The following is a 20,834-nucleotide window of genomic DNA, read 5'->3' on the forward strand; positions in this document are numbered from 1 at the left end:
TGTATATCTGTAAAAAAAAATACGTGACATGTATTTAAATATTTATTTTAAATTAAAATCATAAAATGGCAGTAGATTAACAATTTAAACAACTCTTAGGATTTTTCATTCAACACAATCGCGATAATTAATTACTTTAACAATAAGAGATATTATAAAAGGCGTGTTCTACTAACTATTATTTGGGTAATAAAAAGGAATACCTAGTATTTCTTTCTAATCTACAAATATTGAAGCAACAGTTTTTAAAACGAATATAATATTAACTACATATTGGACGAGTTTCTTATGTCATTGACGTCACAAATACGGTGATAAAGACGTATTTAGTCACGAAGTCGCGCCCCTCCACGTTTAATCACTACCGGCGTGCGTTAATTGAGTGACGTTCGTGCTTACAAGATGTCTGTGTGTGCGTGAGACGACAATGAGTAGAGACGGCAAAAAAAATTATTATATTTCTTAAGTTTATTTTATTAACGTGTATTGCGTCTTCGTGAGTGAATATAGATCTATTCGGATGAATATAGCGTATAGATCTCGAATTTGAGACGGTTTTCAATACTTCACGAGGCAAATACGAAGTGAGTTCTTACAGAATAGCACTGTAGATCGTAAAAGTAATTAAATTCTAATTTAAAACTAGATGTTTATATATTTTTATTTATTTTATTATTGCTGTATATAATCAATACTCTTAAACAATCACTTGACGATATTAGTTACCATAGAAGCAGCGTTGTCAGGTATATCTTATTCAGGTAATAATAATTGTAATGTTTCTGTAAAGAACATAATTTCTACATGCGACTTATTGCATTAACTGTATTGATATTATTCAACGTAATACATAATGGCATTGAATATTGAATTCATAATTACACATCAATCAATTCAATACTTGTAATTACAAATCTCGTTGCTAAATCACATTTACATTGAGTTTAACGTATTCGTTTATAGCAAAGTAAAAAATTAATGGAAATATATCTGACAAGTGACGTGACAGTATCACGTGATCAACGGTTGACGATTGGAAAATAACGTCGCCATTTTTTTTGACGAATACTAAGTTTTACTTCGCAAACGATTTTAGCAGTTTACTGTTCTAAATTTTAGACAATTACGAAAGCTCTTTGATAAACGAATATAACTTATTTTTTATTATTTGATTACGAATTTAATTATGACTAAGGACAGGAAAGATGGTAACCATAGCGAATGCAGTTTGTCTATGCCTGCTGATTCGACAGCCCTTGCCGGTCGCATACTTGAGTGTCGCGTAAATGTTTCGGGAAATGTGTAACACAAATTTCAATTCAATCATTTATTATCTTTACCAGAACACAAAAGGAATGAAATGTGATCAAAAGTTACGATGTAATTGTACTTCGTGAGTAATCACTAACTCAGTACAAACTGTACTGTGTGGACGAAATCAAAAAAGAAACAGTTTATCTAATAACAGAACACAATTAATAATAGTCCTAATGAGAATATTTAAACAAATTCTGGTTGCATTTGTTTTGTGGTGACTGAGACAGTATGTAGCGCGCGTCATTTATCAAATACAACAATGTCGTGCCATCTCACTTGCACGCTATCCTCTCCCGCTTTACTGGTGGAAAAATATACGCTATATAATGTAAATCAATATTAGTTTGCATATATAATGGAAATATACATTGTGTTGTATATAATTTATTTATTTACTCGTATAACCTTATTCAGCAATGCTTTATTAAGTTCCAACTAATCTCATTACATAATTAATCAATGTAAATAATGTATTATTCATTCGACGTAATTTTAATTCTGAGTTAATATAAATTTTCTACGTAACAAGTTGTTTATGTTAAATAAAATTAAAAACATCGTTCGTTCAAAAATATAAAATGTTTTTGCCAACCATACCAGTAAAAGAGCTTTCCACTACTTTTAAACATGTTTATCGATAGTTACAAGGTAAGACTACTTTGACGGTTATTAGCACATTGCCAAGTTATGGAATGGTTTATACTTCTTACAGTGTCTATGGGTAGAGAATACCATAGAGCGTTATCTCGCCAGTTTGCTGTCTTACAATAAATAAAAATTTAAAACATCGCTTCGATTAATTATGTGTAGTGCAACATTGATGACTAAGAAGTTGGATGGGAGTTTAGATACAAGTTCATGATCATTTTAAGGACACAAATAAAAGCTATTCAGAAAAAACTTAAATCATAAAAATGATACGGAACCAGATTGGTTGGCAACGCCGATTCAACTTGATAGAAAATCTGTCCAATTCCCATACGAGCAACAACGTTCGAAATTTAAGACATTGGAATATACAAAAATATTAAACTTTCAATAATCTCAATAATTTGGCGTAAAATATTTTTACAATAAATAATACCTCGTGTAAATTTAAAAACATTCTATTCACAACGAGTCGGTATCCGCTAATTAAACACAAGTTCCTTATAATTGGACAGTAAGTAATAGTTTGAAACTCTGCAATTGGTCGACGTCCTGACGACAGTGGTCCGGTCTGCGCGCTCGAAGTTCGCCTTCACGATTTCGTAATAACGACCATCGCTGGAAAAAAACAGTTTACATCACACTGCTTGTTTTGGAATCACAAATTTACATAACAATAATAGCTCTGTAATCTGTCAAAGTTCTCGACCTCCAATTTTAAAAAGGAGGATTCGATATGCGTGTTTTCAGGTCACGTCACGCTATCACGTTTTCCTTCCCCGTCGGTGAATGAGTGATACGAGATGAATTTAAGAACGTGACAATGCAGTCTTGCTTGCCCAATTAAATGCCAATATTTTGTTCAGCTCCACATAGTCCATCTGCTAGAATACTTGGATCAATAATGCCATACGTATATATATCTCTGAAATAGGATCATTTATACTTACCTCAGAACAAGGCATTTTAGCTTCAGACACTTTACACGAAGAATGTCAATCGCTTTTTGACTCTTGTCACTGAATCTGAGGTTCTCTGGATCCCATCTCAGCTCGAGACGTTCTAAGTTAGGGCAGCTGTTTGCGATACCGTCCATTAACTGAAAATATTTTATTTTTAAATCCTTTTTGGGTTCTGATAGATTGTCTTGTCAGGGAGGTGATATGGCCATATCAGATATATAGGTTCCGTGACCACACTTTATAGTACCTTTTGCTACCTCAGGCCCAAAAATAACTCGGGTATTGAATGTCAAATAGTAACCTACATTAGAGTTTAAAAAATGTTAATGTGATTGGTGATGATCGTGTATGTATGACATTGCACTAGCAAAAACTGGTTCGGACAATTTTGACGTCTGCAGGCAACTCTCCTTGGGAATACCATTGTAAGTTTCCCGCTACCATACACAAAGTACTCACGATATTAATTAACTCGTTTGACACAAGTGACTCAATAAAGTGACTCTATTTTACAATTACCAAAACTAGACAGACAGATCATGTACCTATGTACTACACTATAAAGAAAGTTGCACCCAATTTTTGCATGTATGATAGTTTATACAAACTGACCTGATCAACGTGAATGTTAACCCCGAGTCGCTCTTGCGTTCCCATTATGAGTATTCTGAAAGCAACCAAATATTTATAGTATTTTAAACGCTAAGCATGGGCATTATTGATAAGCTGCATTTCTAAGTCGTTTAATACAAGAGTTCGGATACTTGGCGTTGGTGAGCAGCTGCAGCACGCTCTGCCACAGCTGGTCGGTGATGTGCGGCATGCCGCTCATGACGAGCCCCCACAGCTGGCCGCCGTGCCGCGACAGGAAGCGGTGCAGCGCCTCGTCCGACAGGTTGTCCGACGCGTCCACGTCCAGCGCCACCAGGTTCCTGCCGGTCGGAGGGCTTGGGCGTGAAAAGGTACTCGGTGTCCTTCGTTGGGGCTCAAGTATACTTCATACCGAAGTTTATCAAATTCGGTAAAGTGGTTCAGGTGTGCAAACGTAACAGACATACCTAGTTACTTTCTCATTTATTCTGTGTCGGTCAATGTATGTATAATCCAAGGGCAAAATCAAGAATTACAACCAAAAAATAAATTAAATTCATCAAGCGAGTCCCAGTCCATATCATACACAACATACACACAATAAAGGTAAAGTCGAATTCTATTAACGAGGTCACTAACCTCGCGGTACCGGCTTCTTGCCAAGTCTTTAATACGGTGTCGTTGAAGCCGTTAATCTGACCAGCGCTCAAAAACCTCAAATTGGGGATCCTCGTGAGCATATCGATGAGGCACTCCGTTGACAAGTCCGTCGCTGTCACGTCTAATTCCTGGATAGAAGATTTCTCCCATTCAACCTGCATAACGTGCTCTGAATGTAGACCTGGAAAATTGTGAGTTGCGTTTTAATCTATTTATTCATTTGTTTCACACAACGATTACAACTTATTAAGATATTATTTGAAAGATTTATATTTCAGGGAACTTACATATTAAAACGGTAACAATAATGTTATTCTTAAAACGTAAGTATATTTTATATATAACAATCGTTTAACTAAGTTATGAAAGTATTTGAAAATAATTATAATTAATATTACACAGTATTAGTAACACGGAATGTCACCGACAAAATAAACATGTGATGCGTTTAAAGAACAATTGAGTAACTGACAAAATTTTCAATAAATATTTTGTTTTCTTAGTATACTTACTACATCCGTTCATGAGCAAGCATGTGAGTCTTCTAGACCGTTGGAATAGTGTCTTCATAGTAGAGCCTGTTACTTTGTTGCAGTAATTTACAGCGAGACATTCCAGCTAAAACATGAACATTTTATTGTTACTGTTAAATATTATTCTTAATAGTATATATATTTCGGAAAACACGTTAAAATTACGAATGACTGCGATCAATTCATTCTTATATTAACAATAGAACAAAATGAATGATTTTTAAATTTTCTTTTTAAATGTTACACTTATGAACATAAATATTATGTCTCAAAAAGGGGTATACTATTAATAATATATGTAAAAGTAACGGAATAAGCTTACTTGAATACAATTAGAACTGAAAGCGTCGATATGCGAGTCATCCACAAAGTTGATACCGTACAAATTAATCACGCGCAGATTAGGCGTGGCGGATTTCAGTTTATGTACATTGATCACTTCATATATTTCTTCCTCCTCTTCTTCTACCTTCTCATATGTACCTGTAATTATTTATTTAATATAAAAATAAGAGCGCGTAAATTCTATGTTGGGCGAAGCTTCTCTTTTTATGGACAAAGCTTAGAACTTATCCTCAGGACTTCAATATGGTTTAGAAACATGTGTCAATTATTCATTCTACATTAATGCAATTTTCCTTAAGTAGTTTTTATTTATCGCCGGAAACAAGATAATTTATAAACACAAATTAAGCACATAAAAACTCTGATGCGCTTGCCTGGAAATAGAACCAGATCATGCTAATAATGAAACACAAATAGTCTAATGGATAATCCGATCCTGAATGTACACACAGAGACATAACTTTTAAACTTCTTATATGCAATACTATCGTCGGGTTTCGGGCAGAAAATCGTTACAAAGTTAGATATTGAAATAAGTTACTAACCAATAAGATGTAAGATTTCTAATCCATTAATAAAGTTGTAAATTTTCCTCATAAAGCCTTCCATAAAGATGACTTCCGACAAGCAGATACAAAGATAACGTAATTTTGTTGGAAAAGCTTGCATTTCGGAGAAGTCGTGAAGTTGCATCGCTGTAAATATTAACGATAACTGTTGCAAAATAATATTAAATTCAATAAATAAATAACAGGATAATTAGTAGTAGTTATTACTGGTATAGTTATTACCGCGCCAAGACTTCGCATTTAATCTTATCATTATAATATTTCAAAAATAAACATCGTTTCGTTGCTTTATTTACAACGTTTTAAATATATGAACAATGTTAATAAGACTAACTCATTTGACTTTTTACCTGTACTAAAATCGAGCAGCATGTGCGTCAAATTCGGGCATTTTGCTGCAAGCTCGTGTAGAACTGTGTGTGTAATGAGTTCTATAGGTAGCTCAATATACCGAAGTGATGGACCGAATCTTATAGATATCAAAGCTAATAGGGATTCCAGCGAACCTGGAAAAATAAACAATATTTATTAATGTGATTTAGGTAGAATAAGAGTCTACATAAAACTTTTAAATTGATGGACAAACATTCAAAGAGATATCGTTATTATAGAGAAATCTTCGCAGGCGTACGCAGAACAACTAACCAAAGTTTCATCACAATCAGATGAATTATTACAGAACGCAAAGAGTACAAACATTATTTTTTATTTATTAAAATATAATTTGTGAGATTAGTGTATTTCTGAGATTGGTCATCTACCGCCATCTGTTAAGGACTTTTAGTTAAATGCATCGTGTTTATTAATAGATGGCGTTATTGCCCTGTTCCGGAAATAAAAGATTCTATAGGTAAAATCTTGTAGTGTTTATAGGTAATTCTTTATTAATATAAAACATTGAAGATAAATGTACCAACCCACATGTAATCCTGATATTTCAGGTCTCAGGCTGACGTGAGTCCACAATTTTGTATCGTATGCAACCATACGCCATCGCTTGCATACTGTTGCCATACGACATATTTCTCGATGAGATAAATATGAAAATATATTGAGCAATACCTTATCCGGTAGTTTTTCTATAGTCTGAAATAAATATATATGGTAATTGGGTCACGAGCATCATCAATCGTTAAAAAATATTTTTTATTTAAGTATAAACACTTTAGTATCGTCATTTTTGAAAGAAAAAAAGAAACATTATTTATTGTAACACACTACAGAACTAAACAAATAACGAGAAATTTACGAAATTAAATTTAAAGCTATCACCGCTCGGAATGTAGATTCCACCGAAAAGAACCAGCAAGAATTAAAAACATAGGTATGTGAAACTATTTCATCCTATAATGAAAAACGTCATAACTAACATTATCTATACTGGAGCTATAGATATCGACTTTATTAAAAAAAATGTTTGACAGTACAGTAATAAGTATCGTTACGTTTTGTTGCTAGCATGTCTTTTTTTAATTAAAATCGTTAGAAATATTTTTTATCAATATTTATAAACCTCAGCTGATTGCTTGGTAAAAATTACCGTACATTACCGTATTAGCGAAAGGGCTTCTGATTTGACCTCCTTCTGTTAAATAAACTTGACTAGCTTCTAAAGCCAGTTGCCCCCAAACATCGGTAGGTATATCCATTGTAAAAAAACGTAAACGATCACGGATAAAAACACTAAAACTGTCTATAAAATGCTAAAATTTACAATTTTCACAGTGATAATAGTTTTACTTCATGCGCGAAAAGTTCACGCGAGCTAAGAATATGAAACGCTGTGGTTAATTTTGGAATCATCTGGGTGGCGATGGCGTTAGTATGGTACGGAGAGCATATCCAGAGTTCTGTCGATTTTATACTTTTTTATTTTTTTATTCATTAATTTTACGGTTAAATAACACATAAATTAACGATTTTAAATATGTACTTCGTACTATCATGGAATGTAATTTATTAATTGAGATTTAGAGTTCTAAATGTCTTATAACATCCGACATTTATAGTTAGCGGGAAATTTGAATGCTTGCTCTTAATGTGAATACTGTTTATTGAACTAGGATTCGAAATAAAAAAGAGTTTCTAGGAATAATAAGGCAATCTTTGAACATAAACATGATAATATAATTTAAACTATAAATACAAACAGTTAAATGTATCCTTTTCGTATCGATCTTACATTTGTAGACAATCAGGCTCATAAAGTACTTTCTCGGAATTATTATAAACATAAAGTTAATGTCTTATTTAACCACTAATAGTAATACACTATATAGTTATAATTATTACCGAGTCCTCACGTATAAAACATACTCTAATATAGCCTTGTTAAATATTATAGATACTAGAACTAGACATTTAAATAAAGACAGTTTTACTACTTTTTACTATTTAATATATTCCTAACATCTTCTTGTATCGTTTTCCTTGTAACGATAGAAATGTATAAAATTTGTGACTTATGAGGGACTAAATAAAACTGGATTGGTTTAGTGAAAAAAAAACAGAACAAATAGATTAGTGTTTTGTGTCATCTGAAACGAACATGAGACTGATCTATCTGTCCCATCGGCACACCCTGACTAATAATGGTTACACGTTGCTATGTTTCGCTACCATCTAACTACAAATGTTAGCGTTTCCTACAAGTTTTAGCGAAATCAGTAATTAAAATAGTACGTAAACATCACACACATTGTTTATATGATTATGTTTTTAAATAAAAATAACATTCTATGTCTAAACCTAAAAGTAATATGGCCAAATTACAATATGGCAAGTTAGGTACAAGGTACGCGCATCCTATACGATGGCACTGTAATGTATTTTTTTATGTAATAGGTAGGCGGACATGCAAATGGCCACCTGATGGTAAGTAGTCACTACCACTGTACTGCAAGAAATATTGACTATTCCTTACATCACACCAATGCGATACGAAGCTTGGAATCTAAGATATTATATCCATTGTGCCTGCTTACACGGGCTCACTCACCCTTCAAACACTACAATACTAAATATTGATGTTTGGTGGTAGAATATCTATTGAGTGGGTGGTACACAGCAACACCAGTTAAACTGACCAAATATTTTTTTCAATTAAAATAGTAACTTTTTTAGTAACATAGTCCTTATGTTGACAGCGCTTTTATTTTTTCTTCCAAAAAACATCAATAAGGCTTATAGATAAAACTTTTAGAAATCTAAAAATGGTATAATCGCCCTAAATACATTTTTAAAGTTAAAATATGTTCTTGAATACAATTATAAATTTTATCAGTAGTTGCAACGCCTCCAATAACTAATAATCAATTTAATCGAAACCAATTCATCAAACTGATTTGGTACATCAAAGAATCAAAGGCGTCTCAGTACATACACAATAAATAACACTTAAGAATTATCTGTAACGCATGCTCCAATTCAGTGATATTTAAGAACCAATCGAATTGTAAGACCATTTGAAATAAGTTGTTTAAGCGATTAAAAACTAATTTGCGAGCAACGACACGTTGTTAAGAGCGAAAGTGGTGTAAGCGTATTGTTGGTATTCTTGTTTGCCAGAAATTTATCCCGTCTGCAATCTTGAACCGGCATTAATTGGCACGCAAAAAGGTATTTCCTGGATATATGACTCATCGGCAGACTGAATGGTATTTTTTAAAAGTGAAATTTCAATATAGGATTTTAAAACACCCAGACTAAGTATTAAACATTCAAAAAACGGTAAACTATTTTGAATACGGTTTGTATAGTATAATATTATTACACCGGACTTATAATATGCAAGTACATACCTTAATATATTTTTTTTATAACCAATTAACATTATTTTCTATTATACTAATATAATTAATTAACTTAGAAATTAACTGTCGTTTCTCGATCAAAACGCTGCGCTGCATCGAATTTGATGAATTTTGGTATGAAGCAAGATGGAACTGAAAGGAAAAACAAAGGCTACTTTTTGAAGAACAACTGACGACAAACCCCTAAAACGCGAGCGATGCCGCGGTCGGCGACTAGTTGTGTATAAATCATGACACAAATTTTCTTTGAGTAATTATAAATATCGTATTAATAGCTTCCGACGTTGAGCAGCTCATCACAGCACATGTTGATTGATAGTTACGGCGCTGCATATCCAATAATGAACTTTTGTCAACTTAAAATCGTTTAATTAGATACGGATCGAGAAGTTGGACATCATTCATTTATTACTGTCAAATATCTTAGCAGGTGTAGAACAACTGCTTACTCTGCTCGAGTAAATTATAATGAGTGGTTTAATTTTACTAATGAAGTTTTAATACTTTATTGGTAAAATTAAGTTAATTAAAATAGTGGTAAATATTTTTAAAAAAATTCACTACCGTTAGCATGTCTTGCCCCGAACCTTTTTGTATGGAACAGCATTTCTGCTGATTAATGCCTGTTCACTACCTAATAGGTTCGCAGCGATGACAATTTTCACCACCCACAGTGTCTTTTGCCTTCGATCCTGCACATTATTTCAAGTTCAAGCAAGCGATTTCTGTCTTGTCAGAACACATATTCAAGATTTTCAAACATTTGCCTTTTGATAGTGTTCATCAATATTTGGATCCTATTGAAACTCTGGAGGACTGTTAGTGGTGATTTTCTCTGTCCCGTTTATGCACAGTATATACGTCGGTAGCACCACAGGTACCTCTTTGTATCCTGAATCCTCCATTAGTGACTTTGAAGCAGTATATAAACACTGGCGTACATTAAAATTGGAGAATACACGATCTAAGCTGAAGATTCATTTGTCGACAGTGCAAGACTTTTCCCATTCTACTGAAAGATGCACGAACTATTTCTATGTGACTTTTAATATTTTTGTTAAAATTCCTTGCTTCATTTATTCAAGCACTAAGATCCTTATCTGATATTTTTGACAGAACCTGCTACCAATAGTTTTGGAGTAATAGTAATAGTTTCAACGCAGAATAATTGGATATAATGAACCCGATTTACTTATGAAAATTCGGACATAGCAATCAGTTTTTTAAACATGAGTGCATTTCTCAAGTTTGCCGTTTAACAAAATTTAAACATGTTAATCTTATATTTTACAATTGACTTGGACTTGTCAAAAATCATCTTTTTACTTGATATTGGTTTTCCAAGCCATGAGGGAAAGTGAGCCACTGCAGAGTACAGGCACAAGAACATTAATTTTAATTTTCAAGGTTTGTGCCTTATTGACTTGGTAAAGGACGATTAATAGTTTCTTAAAGATCCAATGTCGATAAGCGGTGGTAACCACTTACATCTATCACTTGCCAATCTGTCTACCTTTCTTAAATAAATAAAAAAAATGACAGATAATCACACCACATATATTTTAGTAAAACATGATATCCCTGTAATATCCAGTATTGGATTCTCAATAAAACATACGAATACTCTCATAAGTCTAGAGGCTATAATTGCAATAATGTAAGTAAGCAAATGTTTTAAGAAATATGTTGTTTTTAAATAAAACTCCGTTCATGACGCGATTTAAAAGTAAAAAAATCTTGTGTTTTTTTTACGAAATCTTGAGTATGTCATTTCACAATTACATCAAAAAAATTATGAAAATATAATATCCGTGGGCCGTTTTTAATTTAGATGTCGTGGTCACGCACATCTGTTTTACATCCTGATGTCATATTTCTTCTAATAATCTGTATAATGTTGACACCTAAATAAGCATCACATTCCTAACAGAAAATATTCCAATTTTTCAACGTATTACGATGCATGACTTGTTCTAAAGTAAAAAAATATATATAAATTAAAAAAATTAAGGGTATATAATTCGGAACACATGAAAGATGTAAGCAGACGTTACGGTCGAATCAAAGGTTAACCAGCAGGCTGAAAAGGTTTGTACAAGGAGAACAATATTTTGGTAGTTACTCGATTATTATTTTTTATCATAAAATCATACATGAAGTAGGTACTATGTCCGATTTTGGGAATATTTTAATTATTTTGGGCGGAACCGTAATATTTTGCGATGAACTAGTATTTGGATAATTCAACCAGTATTTAGCAATTTGCGTCAGAGATATACGAATTTCTGTTATTCAGTAAACTGTTTGCCTGATCCATTTAAGATATTGTCAAAATATTTACACTTTCGTACATATTTATGTACGTTTAATAAATATTTTTTGTCTTTACGAAGGTTTTATAGCAACAGATTTGTTTAGTTTACTTCTATTTTTATTTATTCACTCTTTTTTTTGTTTAGCACGATATTATTAAGATACCTAGTAATACATAACAATAATAAAATTGAGAGAGTTAGTCATAGACAATATGAAACTCTCGACACAAATAAAATATTAAAAAAAATATTATAGTATCATTAAACTACTTTGACTGTATCGATATCGATAAAATTAGATACATATTATCACACTAATGTCACTGAAAGAAATTTCTTAAAGAGATAATATTTCCTTTATAACATAGTTTTTAAATTAGATATTAAAAATAAAAATATTTTAATTAATTAGTCATTTCTATATTTATAATCGGATGCTATTGTTACGTTATATTTATAATACACTTTTGACACTATGTTGTCACTATCAAAGAATTTAAAGAAAAACTTACCATAATTTCTTTCCTTCTAAAACTACTATGCATATCATCTCGGGATATAGCAGCCGCTGCAGTATCCACATTTAAAATGCCCCACGAATCCATATTTGTTTTTATTTGCCAACAACCCAAAAGGGGGTAACAATTAACACCACAAAAATTGTTTGGCTCGATGCACAAATTTTTAACGCGTTCTCAATACCTCATACAGGAACGTCACTTTGGCGCGAAACTTTGCAAAGTTAAACACGCAGAACTTACGACGCGTACCTTGTACGAGCTGGTTTAATATGTTGCTACTGCGATACGCCGTCCGTTCGTTATGTATAATGTATTTATATGTAGTCAGATATCTAAATTGGCAAGCCAAAATAAGTACGGCATTTCGCTTCAACTGGGCGCTCAGACGCAGCTGCCAAGAAGAATCGTATTGCATTTGGTGTCACGGTAACATTCAGGCAAATTTGTTTGCATTTCCTGCGCTCATTATACAAATATTAAAAAAAAAACTGATTTATAAAATTGAATTTTTCATTATAAATTCTTTTAAAAGTTCTTATGAAATGTAGCTGTTTTTAAATTTAATGAGAAAACTGTAACTAGTTAACTACCTAACTGTGTCATTTTAAGAAAAAAAAAAACATGTATGCTTGTATAAATATAACAGAAATATGTACACCAAGATTAATGAAAACAAATCAATAAATAATTATAAAAATATATAGGTGTCAACAACGGAATAGAATCTGCTAACTGCTTGATTCTGCTTCTGGAATCTCAATCTATCAGAAGAAAATGTTGCCTTATTGGTATAATTTTAATATTCCTGCTGTTTTTCTTTGTTTGAAATTGTTGCCATTTAGTTTTAAGCTTGAATGATAAGATTGGAAAATTTGTAGAAAATACAGGTATAGGTAATCTGGATTTATATTATAATTTAGAATACTATAATAAAATGCTTATAAAAATATTAATATATAAGCTGTCTTATTTAATTGCTTTCAAATATAAGAAAAAGGAACTAAACGTCAGTATCAAACAAATCAAAAGTAAATATGTCAAAATCCTGACAATTTGACAATGATTCGTATCTAACTTCATAATTCTAATTAATTTCAGTGTTGCCCTTGCTCATCATCATTGCGGACTTATACGGAAATAAATAAAACAAGTATGTGCGGCATCGCTCGTGGTATCAATTCACATATCGAAGTTGATCTACAGTAATTAAATTTTATAAATATTTCATAAACATTTTAGAGAAAAAATATTTCGATTTTCATTTTAAAATAACTGACGTATTTTTTATTATAATATTATTTAAGATTTTTAAGATTATACATTGCATTGATTATACACTGCTAGTTACTAAACGACATGAAAGCATAACGTGATAAAATTTTGGCTGATTAAGAAGAGTTACAATATATTTTTAAATATAATTCGACATTCATAATTAAATTTATGAAATTATTACATTTTTAGTAATCGAATATTGGCAGATGAAAATTCGTCGCTGGCAGCACTGGTAAGTTATTTAGTCTTATTCACTAGCAATACAAACAAAACAAACACTGGATCGAGGAAATTGCAATTTAATGTATTATTTCGTCGCAGGTGTATTATATTTCGTGCTGTCGTCGGTTGCGCAGTAAATTTGGTGGCAAAATGAAAAAACACGATTGATCGTTTCTCACAAATTTATCTCAAATTGATAAATAGATAATAAATATTGCAATCGTCAATCTGTGGAGATATAAACGGACGTACTCAATCTCAGTGTAGATTAGTCCGTCTGGGTAGAAGAATCTACGAAAAACGATTATGCAGAAACTTTAGAAAACAATACTGTGTGGTTGTTTTCGCGCGGTGTAAAGTTTGGATTGTGTTCGATTTTTGAATTAAATAAAAATAAAATGGAGACCTATATAGGAGGACTTTTACCCGAGTATTTTTATAATTTTGTGGAAGAACTGGATGAACATCCATGGTTATTTTCTGCTCTTGCATCTATGCTGGTCGGCTTGAGTGGAATCCTGCCTTTGTTAATAATTCCTATCGACGAAACAGCATCGTTTAAAGACGGAGGTAAGTGAATTTATTTTAAACATTAAACGAACTATTTATAATTTTCTTGTGTCATCTCGTCATTTTTAACAGAACAAAGAACGATCGAGCGTTAAATTGTTAGAAACTGATGATAAAGTATAATGTTTATTTACCATTTAATGTTCAGAACAAAATTTAACGTTAATAATATTTTAAATGCTTTTTATAAATTTCTTTGATAACCTAGTATTAATCGAAGTAAATAACAAAACAAATACGTTTCTAGGGCTTACATTCAGTGATTTGATTTTATTTGTTAATAAAAATATAAAAATAATGAAAAATATGTTCTCATTAAAAATAAAAGTATACACTCAATATTAAGTAACAATAATTATTAATGAAGTTGTTTAATATTTCGTAATGTTTTCTTGGACTTTAATTATAAAGAAACAGCGTTTTAGCTGCAGCTACTTTTTAGTAGATATAGTTTATTACATTTCAAACAAAATGATAACAATGTGGTATTCCTTTGTTATGGTAATTTATTTTATCAGTCCCTTTAATGTGGTAGTGTATTGAAGGTCGAGGATTAGTCAATTGAACATTAGCACTGATAAAAAATAAGCTAACAAACCGTTACAAATAAATTGATTTATTTCATTGATAAACATACCTAAAGAATATTATGTATGACATAATTATTTATATAGAAGTTAACAGTAGCTAAAAAAAGTGTAAAACATAAAAAATAATGATGTTGTTTAAATAAAAATATATATGGCTAGCTTGTATGGCTGCAGATCCAGTGCAGTGGTTTGAACTCCAGGTTGAGCCCATAACATGTAAGGGTATTTTGAAAAAAATCCATATAAGTTGTATTTATACGCCTCTGTATTGGAAAGCAGGTATAGTTGTTATTCCTATCCGGAATATACAATTAGTATATTGTCAAGTTATAAGAAAAAGTAACAGTACAAATTATTGCTCAAACTCAAATCATAACAGTCTCAAAAGCTTCCCTCGAGCATATCTCAACTCATCTCATATCAATCTCAACTGGTGGGTACCAGTAAAGATAATATATAGCTAAATATTAAGATTAATATAAGATTACTGTGTGGATTACTAAGTGTTATGTTTCCAGTTTGAAGGGTGAGTGAGCTAGTGTAGTTTCAAAAACAGGAAACATGACTTTGTTGTTCCCAAAGATGATGGAATATTGGCATTGTAAGAATGGTTAATATTTCTTAGAGAATCATAGACAATGAACTATTGTGACCACTTACCATTAGGTGGAACATTTGATAGTCAACCTCCCTAAAATAAATTAAATAAAATTATGAGGGTGTTATATTTATGCTGTTCATTGAAGACCTTCAACTCGGCCGTAACAGTCATTTGTAGATCTTTAATATAATTATTTTTTTATGAAATATGTAGGTGGATGGATAAATAGGCATGAAGTGGTTACCACTGCCCATAGACATTGACAACGGACATTTAAGCCATTCCTTACATCCTCAATGCACCATTACCCTTGGAAACTAAGTAGTTGTGTCCCTTGTACCTGTAGTTATACTGGCTCTCTAACTCTTCAACCAAAATACAACAATATATTGTATTGATAGTGGTTTTTTGAGTGCAATGAAAACGACCCCACGGGCAGATAAGTATATTTAGATTTCTCTTCAAAACTCATAACATTTATCTAAAATGACAATTGTAAATATTTAATATTGTATTCACTGTTAAATTTACACCGAATTTTGTAAAATAAACAATTGAATATTACCTGATACAAGTTATTAATAATAAATTAATCCATACAAACACATTAAAAATAAATTTAACCAAAGAAATATATTATGTTAAACATTGTAGAATCCACAATGTTTAATATAGAAAAATAAAACTTCTTGATTAGCAAACACTGTATAACATTTAAAATATAAAATATAAAAGATACTACATAAGCAATAGTCTGTGTCACATATCACACGACAAAAATGATGAGAAAGCTAAAATCTTAAGGGTTTATATAGAGAATTTTCTATCAAATGGAATTGAGATAAATTCTAATCAAACGTTCAAAAAAATTTAAAATTTATTTCTAAATTTAATACAATTGCTATCTGTTTTCTTAAAATTCTTTCAGATTATGGGTTTTTTCGAAATTTCATCGAATTTTATTCATAAAAACAAGATAAACGGAGATCAAATCTCTAGATGCATTGTAAAAACAAGTGATAACCATTTAACGAAAGATAGATTGCTTTTTGCTGTTGGCAACACTTTGAGGGAACGTAGCTGTACTGTGTAGGGTTTTCCTAATCGATCATTCTCCAAACAGCACAAATTTCGTTGCTAGGTGTCTGTTTGACCGGTGAATGAGCCGGTATAAACATTATATATAAAGGTACTGACATAATATCTTAACTGATAATTAGCGAGTCATTGACGTATGGTTTATTATTTTCTTCTCTCTGCACGCAGGTTCGTACGTGTGTTAGGTACCCTTTGTCCTTTCCAGTACGCCTAACATAGTGTATGCAAAATTTCATAACCATCGATTAAGTATCTAAGACGTGAAATCATAACAAACGAATTCAACAGTCACTTTCGCATCATTACATAGGATAACACAAAGTCGCTTACCGTTGTCTGTCCCTATGTATGCTTAGATCTTTAAAATTAAACAACGGATTTTGATGCAGTTTTTTTTAATAGATAAATTAATTCAAGAGGATGGTTTATATGTATAATATATACGCAATATAGTAGAGAAACATGAATGAGAAGTTACATTGCAAACGCTAGCTGAACCTTACGAGATAGATCAAAATAAAATACTACAGTATTGTACACCTTAAAAAGGTCTTCAAAAAACAACAACCATTTTTTATCCTTTACTTTATATGAGAAATAATTGCACCCGTGCGAAGTCGGGGCGGGTCGCTAGTTTATAATATTATTTAAGCCGTGACTCATTTATTTGCAAGCCTATCGTATAAAAAAATTAAAAAGTAAACTTTATATAAGAGCTGTCGCCCGCGGCTTAGTTCGAGTTTTAGTTATAGGTCGGTTTTAGGTGCTAGCTTCGATCAATAATAGCACGTGGTATTGTTGATCGAAGGGTGTATGAAAAGGTTCTTCATACCAAATTTCATCAAATTCGGTTAAGTTGTTTGACCGTGATAGACTAACAAAAAGACAAACAGAGTTCCTTTCGTATTTATAATGTGATGATAGATAAAATAATGACACCTTAAAATTCAAGCACGTTTCAGAAAAGCATCTTCAATGACGACATGCTTTATTTTAGCTTGTCCTTCGTTATGACATCCTGCTGTCAGTTTAAAAAAAATAGTCATCATCTATATTAATATTAAAAATGCGAATTTGAATCTGTCTGTTACGCTATCACGGCTAAGCCTCTTCACCGGACTTGGATGAAATTGGTACAAAGCAAGTTTGAAGGAACTTAGGCTACTTTTTAATACATAAAACCTACTTACTGCCCTAATAAGTGGGCGAAACCGTAGGCACAAACTAGTATAAAATAATTTAAATAATTTTTGTCGTTGTAATATTTATCTCCTGTTTCAAACACCGCCTTACTGTTTAAAGTTTCAATACCATCCTTATTGCCCTCGCTAACAGTATGTACTCGTATTTCATGGAAATTGTAACGGTAATATTTATCACGATGTGAAGCGGTCATGATTTTTGCATCAATTCAATTAAAAATCGCCTTTTTATGACTGGTCCATGAAGCTGCAGATTTAAAGGTCCGGTCGATTCTCGGGTTGGGCCAATGAAAGCCGTGTTTTCAGTCTGATTAAGAGTAACAAATGAATTCTGAATTACACGACTGAGAATTTACGGTTTTTTTGAATTGATATGAAAACAAAACGAATGTAACTGTGAAATATTAATGTCACATGTTTTTAGTTTCGAAAATTCTCGAATCTTCATCAGACCGTTATCATAATTATAGCTTAACAATTAAGTATACACTACAAAAGTGTGAGTTTTGATTATTTGAGTATAATCAATAGCAAAAAAAAATTATTAAAATCGTTAAATAAAATCGTGCTCAAAAGCCGCAAGGATACTGACATATGTACGTTTAGTTTTTCTTGAGCACTCATATCTTCCGATTAATATTAGGGTATAAAGTTTCAATTTCCTTTATACATAATAATATTATAAATATAAATGTAACTCTGTCTGTTGCTAAGCCACTAAACCGATTTTGTTAAAATTTGTATTGAAGCAAGCTTGAACTCCAAGTCTACTTTTTATACATTAGTTAGACTAACTTATAATAAATAGTAAAAAAGGACTACAATTTTCAGAGTCACGTTTTGATATATTAGCCGGTCGCACGGAATCTCCTGCGCTGTTCCGTACCTTGCTCAATAAATTAAGCATCTAATGTATTTTTTTTTCAATTCCGTCTTACAGAACCTCATTTTTGTACATTCTAACAAACAAACAATGATTTTTTTTATAATATTAGGATAGATAGATAAACTAAGTGAAGCATTTTGAGAGTGATTGCGATGTTGAGTTGTGAAACTGTTAGGTAACCGCCTGGAGTGCTTTACTTAAACAATGATAAAAAATAGATATTGATTCTTGCGACATGAGCTGACTAAGAAAATATCTTACGAGTATGCCGTGAAAACGAAAAAAAACGAGATCATCATGAGAAACTGTAGGCTAGCCAACGTGAAGGGGGTCCCTTTCTTAGCTAAGGAGAGGAAGTCGTGTGAAAAAGTGTATGGGCAATTGACGTCATTATTAGTAAGAGAGGGCGCTATTCAAATTATTGATCTATTTTATATTTAAGTAGCTTCTCGGATTAGCACAGGTAGGATGAGAGTCTATATAAAACATTTATATCGAAGGAGAAATATTTAATAGGTAGTAAACTTTAATGTGCTTTCATTTCGCTGCATTCGGCACATAATCATATGTACGTGCATGAAACATAAAAAAAAACTTTCTTAAAAAAAATTAAAATTTTGTTTACTTCTATCTTGAGCTTTCCAAACAGCAATAGAAACAACATATTTAAAAAAAAAAATTGATTTTTTCACCAATCCTCATTCCACATTATAGTGCATAATATAATTTTTTTTTATACTCGAATCATGTCTTTTCTTTCCTTTGTCGGGTTTTTTTTTCTAGATACTTGTGAAAAAGTCTGATATGTTATTATATCTGCGTGTAAAGATTACGTATCACATGCGTTACTTTAGAAACAGACATATTTAATGCACGTTTAATACATTATCGTACGATATATACTTAAGTGTTATCTGAAGTGCTCGTGACGAATAAGAAAATTAATTTGATGAAATACAAGCCATGTAACAAAGAGGCATGTAGTTGTCACGGTAATCATTACAACGACTCGGGTCTAGATTGTATCAAACGAGCAATATATATAATATGATTTTTGCAAACGTATGTCTGTATGTAATAGGTCTTTTGATTTCAATGTATACGAGGTGCAAACCCGTCTGGGTTGACTTTTATTCTACTGCCAAGCAGCAATATTAAAGTTTGTTGAGATCCAATTTGAAGCACGAGTTTGCCACTGTGAATACAGGCGACAAATCGTCTTTGATCTCAAGGCGGTAAGAATTGCTTAGTATCTCTTACAGTGCCAAAGTCTCTGGGTATTTGATAGTCTCCCTGCCAATAAAATGTATTTAACAAAAAAATATCACTTGTGCATTTTTTCTATCCATGTTAGTCAACAAGTTATTGCACACCTTGAACTTGAAGCGGCATGGTAGTCCTCGATTGTTTGAGCTGTTGGCACATTTAGGAAACATATTTTATTGTTTTTTTTTTTTAATTTAACCGATCAAAATACTATAAACTTTATTTTGTTAATATAATGCAATCCTAATACAAACATACATTATTGATATCAAAACATCTCGTTAAAATAAAAAAAAATAATGACATTACTAGAAGGTACACAAAGACGATCAAACGTCATCGGCTTGGGCTAATTGTCAAACAGAAACAAGCAATTACAATCATGAATAAATGACAACGATCGTACCTACCGGGGATAGCACCGAAATAATACTTTTGATGTTGACACAATCAAGATTTCTCTTTTAAAATCGATTGCAAAGGTTTCTCACAATTCACTTATTGTGACGCTTTCATCAGTAGTATCGTAAACACAAAGTAACCGATTCTAACAGGCCCACTAAATTTAAATTGCTTGTAAAGTTAAGTTTTTCTACATATTATATTCGTATGAGGTGACACGAATTATCGTAGAAATTTTGGATTTAACAGAAGATTATACGGAAGACAAAATTACGCTAATTAATTAAAATAAATTCGTGAATGGTAGTCATTATATTTGGTTCTCGAATTAAAAAAAAACAAAAGCATTTTACGTGTGGTGCTTTCTACACGCGCGCTTGAATCAGGCTTAGCATGCATTCACTTGTACACTCAAGCATATTAATAAATAATTATTCACTTCAAATAGT

The 20,834-nt window shown here is 31.8% G+C and overlaps 2 protein-coding genes across 3 annotated transcripts in view; one reads left to right on the top strand and one right to left on the bottom strand.

The window, feature by feature from the left end:
• Positions 1–29: 29 nt before the first annotated feature.
• Positions 30–12,586, bottom strand: LOC113398061 (F-box/LRR-repeat protein 2). Of its 2 annotated transcripts, none has more exons than XM_026636635.2 (11): positions 12,265–12,586; positions 6,543–6,711; positions 5,976–6,131; positions 5,602–5,751; positions 5,034–5,194; positions 4,691–4,796; positions 4,158–4,359; positions 3,692–3,859; positions 3,540–3,594; positions 2,916–3,064; positions 30–2,583 (listed from the first exon to the last, which is right to left on the bottom strand). In XM_026636635.2, exons 1-11 carry the CDS (start codon positions 12,355–12,357, stop codon positions 2,448–2,450), a joined length of 1,545 nt encoding a protein of 514 aa, XP_026492420.1. In that variant the 5' UTR covers positions 12,358–12,586; the 3' UTR covers positions 30–2,447. The 2 variants fall into 2 exon arrangements, with proteins under 2 accessions (XP_026492420.1, XP_026492419.1); XM_026636634.2 differs by lacking the exon at positions 12,265–12,586 and adding an exon at positions 7,176–7,414.
• Positions 12,587–13,837: 1,251 nt separating this feature from the next.
• Positions 13,838–20,834, top strand: part of LOC113398073 (zinc transporter ZIP13 homolog) — a 30,447-nt gene continuing 23,450 nt past the window's right edge. Inside the window, exon 1 of the mRNA XM_026636649.2 lies at positions 13,838–14,340. Coding sequence (XP_026492434.1) covers positions 14,169–14,340 — 172 coding nt within the window. The 5' untranslated portion in view covers positions 13,838–14,168. The remainder of the gene's footprint in view (positions 14,341–20,834) is intronic.

Source organism: Vanessa tameamea, chromosome 24 (assembly GCF_037043105.1).
Source record: "Vanessa tameamea isolate UH-Manoa-2023 chromosome 24, ilVanTame1 primary haplotype, whole genome shotgun sequence".
Taxonomy (NCBI): Eukaryota; Metazoa; Arthropoda; class Insecta; order Lepidoptera; family Nymphalidae; genus Vanessa; species Vanessa tameamea.

What these genes read in the sequence shown, in the direction of transcription:
- LOC113398061 (XM_026636634.2), bottom strand. Translation starts at nt 7,274, where the DNA reads ATGGATATACCTACCGATGTTTGGGGGCAACTGGCTTTAGAAGCTAGT. An exon ending in AATATCAGGATTACATGTGG is followed by an intron (nt 6,132 to 6,542) that starts GTTGGTACATTT and finishes TTATTTTTCCAG; the next exon opens with GTTCGCTGGAATCCCTATTA. An exon ending in CTTGCTCATGAACGGATGTA is followed by an intron (nt 4,360 to 4,690) that starts GTAAGTATACTA and finishes ACAATTTTCCAG; the next exon opens with GTCTACATTCAGAGCACGTT.